The sequence below is a fragment of the Poecilia latipinna genome, unplaced genomic scaffold (genome assembly GCF_001443285.1).
Source record: "Poecilia latipinna isolate Pla-1442-1.1 unplaced genomic scaffold, P_latipinna-1.0 Scaffold960, whole genome shotgun sequence".
NCBI classification, from domain to species: domain Eukaryota; kingdom Metazoa; phylum Chordata; class Actinopteri; order Cyprinodontiformes; family Poeciliidae; genus Poecilia; species Poecilia latipinna.
The window spans coordinates 131574-136101 of record NW_015113576.1 but is presented as its reverse complement, the minus strand read 5'-3'; the positions used below and the strand labels follow the sequence as shown (position 1 = coordinate 136101).

At 35.4% G+C, this 4528-nt stretch overlaps 1 protein-coding gene across 1 annotated transcript; it reads left to right on the top strand.

The window, feature by feature from the left end:
• Window positions 1-293: 293 nt before the first annotated feature.
• Window positions 294-3333, top strand: LOC106958058 (claudin-4-like). Its single transcript, XM_015049779.1, has 3 exons — window positions 294-369; window positions 1787-1901; window positions 2506-3333. The coding sequence occupies exons 2-3, from the start codon at window positions 1788-1790 to the stop codon at window positions 3040-3042; spliced, it is 651 nt and encodes a 216-aa protein (XP_014905265.1). The 5' UTR covers window positions 294-369; window position 1787; the 3' UTR covers window positions 3043-3333.
• The last annotated feature ends 1195 nt before the right edge of the window (window positions 3334-4528 follow it).

Here is a 4528-nt window from a genome sequence, read left to right as displayed (position 1 = left end):
TCACAGATTATCTCTCATACCATACTGTCACAATACGCTTGTGCTGGTTTGTGCAGAATTTTGAGAGAAAACCATCGCTTTCGTCTTTTCCACATTCGAAACCAGCTTCAGACGTAATGAGTTTGAGATACGCAATCTTTTATTTATTGTACACAAAATCAAATCTTTCTAAACATTTGCTAGAGGTGTCAAAAGGTACATCCTGTTGTTCAGATGACCACAAAGTCTTCATTGGCATGAAACAAAACCACAGATGAGCACAAAACCAAGCAGAACTTCTTTCGTGAAGCAACAACCACTTCTGCAGTGCCATTTCACACGGTTTCTACTTTTCTTACACAACAGAAGGACCTGCAGAACGTGAGAAAGGTAAGCAATTTTTTCACCTTTTTTATGTATTTTTACTGCAAAGAAAAACTGATTTAGCTATAAAAATTCCATCATAGCTAGTCTTTTGAGCCTAAGACTAGCTTTTTGAAAATCATTTATACATTTGTAATGTGCCCTTAAGATTTATTTATGACAGTTGTCTCAATGTTTTTGAGTAGGCAGCAATTAGACACATCAGGAGACAAACGTAATTAATTTCCCTTCAGTTTTTTTCTATTGCGTTTTCTCAAGGGAATTTACAAAACAAAGAAATATATTTTTTTATATTAAAGTAAGAAGGTAAAAGTTGAATAACTGCAAATATTGCAGAATTGGAGCGGAAACGAATGTATCCGAGTGAATATTAAAGCGTTCAGTTTGTCCTCCAGCAGCAGAGACTCAGAGATAATTCAGACAAAACTAACCCAGAGCTCTGATGGAGCTGATAAAGACTTTATGTTCATTTAACAGGGAACCAATGAAGAAAAGCTAAAATAGGTGAAATGTTTATTTATTTAATTGTGTGTTTATTTGGCTACTTTTTCTGGGGTTCACATCATTAAACACATTCATAACAAAAACAGCTACAAACACTTAAACTAGAAACATAGCATATTTATCCATAAACATAGAATTACAAAACTATGATAAAATAATTAAGCAGGGCTTGTTTAAAAGCTCAAAGATTTATGACATTTAAAACAGATGAAGGAAGTTATTTCTGTTTTCATTCCTCGAGAAATACGTTTTTTGTCCAGAATTCCTGTTGCATGGTGGAATAAAACATTTGAAAGAATGCCTTGTATTAAAATTGTGTAAAGTTTAACGAAATAAAAGTTTATTATGTAAAGCAATTTGTATCTTAGATACTACAATACTTCCAAAAACAGGATAAGAGGGTAATTTGTGCCTTATTTTTATCCAGGGACCAACCTAAAGCTTTGTGCATTCTGATAATAATTATGTATTTGGAACAAATAGAGCAAAACGAGCTGCTCTGTTTTTGGTTAGATGTTTTTCTGAAGCGTTGGACCGAACCATGGAGGAAAACTGCAACAAATATGATGGTTTTAGTTTTCACCAGAACTCCTGCTGCAGCGTTCTGGATCAGATGAAGGATTTTAACTGTATTTTATGGACTTTCTGTCACTAAACAAGTTCCAGCCTTGAAGTAACAAATGCATGGACTGTTTTCTACGTCACTCCTGGACAGATTTATATGTAGTCGTTTTTATGTAGGCTACATGAAAACATGTTGTGGTTTTGAGGGTGCAGGTGCTCTAGCGCCCTCTAGTGTCTGTCTGTGCACATCGCTGCTAGAGGCCCAATCCTGCATGGAGGACACCAAGAAGAAAACCCCAGAATATATCACAGAAAATGATTTAATCCCAGTTTTTTAATATTTCCTTCTTTGCAGAATGGCATCAACTGCAGTTCAGATGCTATGTGTGGCTCTCGGCACCATCGGGTTGATTGGGGTCATCATCTGTTCTGGCCTCCCTCGCTGGGTCGTGGGACATCAGGGTGATACGGTAACCATATAATCAAAAGACATTTTATGGTTGAAATTAGCATGATAGTTATTAGTTCATTTATATGTCATTTTTATAACCTATTTTGTGTTTTATTGCGTAATTTAAGTAGCTTATCATTATAACATCTGTTATAAAATGCTGTATTTATGAAGTATAAACTTTGCATTTTTACGTCGTGACATTGGGCCTCTGTCTCTTTAAGAAGCTTCTGCTCTGTCTTCAGCATGTCATCACAACAATGCTTCTCATTATGCTGTTTGCAACCATTTTGGGAGCTTTAACTGAGAAATAGTCTCCATTAGCAGATCCTTTGCAGTCCTTCCCTGGTTCTTGTAATCATTTCCAGGGAGGTACAGCGAGGTTTACCTCTATTTTAGCCAAATATTGTAACTTCATCAGAAACTTAGATTCCTGACATCATCTGGGCTTTCCTAAACTGTTTAAAGACTCAGTCATAGTAATTTATTCTCAAAATTATAAAAACATAATTCTGACATTCAGTAAATAGAAATTAATTTGGTTTTTCTATCTGATTTTATATCATAGAACATGCTTAATAAGGTGTATGTAAATATCTGTTTCTATGTCTTTGGATGGACAGGAATTTCATTACGGTCTGTTGATGGAGTGTCAGAACCAGAACACCGGACTGATGCAGTGCACAAAGTTTGACTCCATACCCTCTGAACTTCAGGCAGCCCGGGCCATGACCGCCATCAGCTGCATCTTTGGTATTCTCAGCCTCCTCTTCCTGTCTTTTGGTGCCAACTTCACCACATGTATTCAGAACAAAAACTCCAAGACCAAAATGATCCAGGCAGCTGGAGTGGGCCTGATGCTGGCCGGCCTGCTGGTGATCATCCCGGTCAGCTTGGTGGCACATAATATTTTGAGAAACAAACAATGTCTCTCTAGAGACATTGGGGCTAGCATCTATATCGGCTGGGCAGCTGGCATGCTGATGATCCTGACTCAAGGTCTGCTCCTCAGCTTTGGCAGACCCAGAGCTGCTGGTGCTCTCAGCAGCTCTGGAGCTGCCAGAATCTCTTCCAGAACCTCTTCCACAACCGTTAGTTCTGGAGGAGTAACCGCCACTTCCGTTGCTTTAGTATCCAGCTACCACAGCGACAGAGTTTAAGCTCCAAGCAACTTAATTTAGAGGATTGATGGAAGGGCCTGGTGTCCAATAGACGGGTAGACAAACGAGCTGATTCGGTAAAAACTAGGAAGACGACACCAGAGATAGTAAATATTATCCTGACAATAAATGGACCAAATTATCACTTCCATACTTTTAGCATTTTGTAGTAGAAGGCATGTGCTCTGTAACACATCAGACTTTTACTTTTCTATTGGCAAAATTCCCAGAATTTTTATTAAAATGTCCTGAAATTTGACTTCACAAAGCTCCTAAGGAAAATTATTTTAAAAGGCATAAATATCTGTATGCATTAAAATTACATTTCAATTATCTTTTGCTGTATTTTTGCTTACTAAATACATTTTTATATTTGTCATTTTTTTCATGGTTTCTTAATTCCAGTTTACAAAACAGTTAACAGAAACAGTCATGTTTCTCAGTTTTCTGCTTTATTTTCTACTGATAAAACATTTACTAACTATTTCTGTTTTTGTACAATAATTACAACAGATCATCATTAACATTATCTTTGGTGAGATATAGATGTGTTTGGAAAAATAAGTAAAATGTATCAAAAAATTCAATTTCACAGAATAGCATTTTGTTTTTTTACATATATATATATAAAAAATTTAAGCTATATACAGAAAACTATATAGCTTATAGCTTAAACAGAAAACTGATGATTCTTCATCTCATATGCAAAAGAATATTGTTTTACAAAATTATGCAAACCCTTCAAATAAAATGTTACCGTCTGACTTTATTTTATCTTATATTTCAGCTTTTGCTTCTGTATTTTTCATTTGCAAACAAGAAATAAAAGTTTTCTCTGATTTTACATAACTACGTCTGTTCATTAGATTTTCTTCCCTTTGTTAAACTTTAAGATTCACATATCTGAGTTTAAATAAAAAATATCCTAAAATCTTCACAAACTGTTTATTCATTTCCAGCCTTTTGGTCGTTTGGCTCAGATGCCAACAGTTTAATCTGCTGACATCAAACCACACCAGATTTATGAAAGTTACAGAGTTTTGAACTTCCTCATTCAGTTTATAAGTGAAGCCAACGTTGCACCATTTCACATTCGAAGATCCACCTTGTTTAAGACCAGAAGTAACAGAAGAACCTCCAACACCTGATCCAACCACGACTTTTAAAAAGGTAAACACTTTTTCAAAACTGATTTTTATTTCCAGTGAAATAAAAAACTGAAGAAGTTAATTATTGAATTCCTTCTAATTTTCAAAAATCTCTCACAATGTGGATAAAATTACCTTTGTCTTTCATATTTTAAGCTCTTCAGGATGATCCGAGGATTTATTAGATGGATGTTGGGTCGTGGCTGTAGTGTTGCAACTCAAGGAGAAAATTTTAATGATTTATGTTTCCTAAGGGAATGTGCAACGATACCAACTGCATTTCCATTACAAATGTGCGTAAATCTTTGTTTATATTTTGCTAATGTTGAATAAACTTC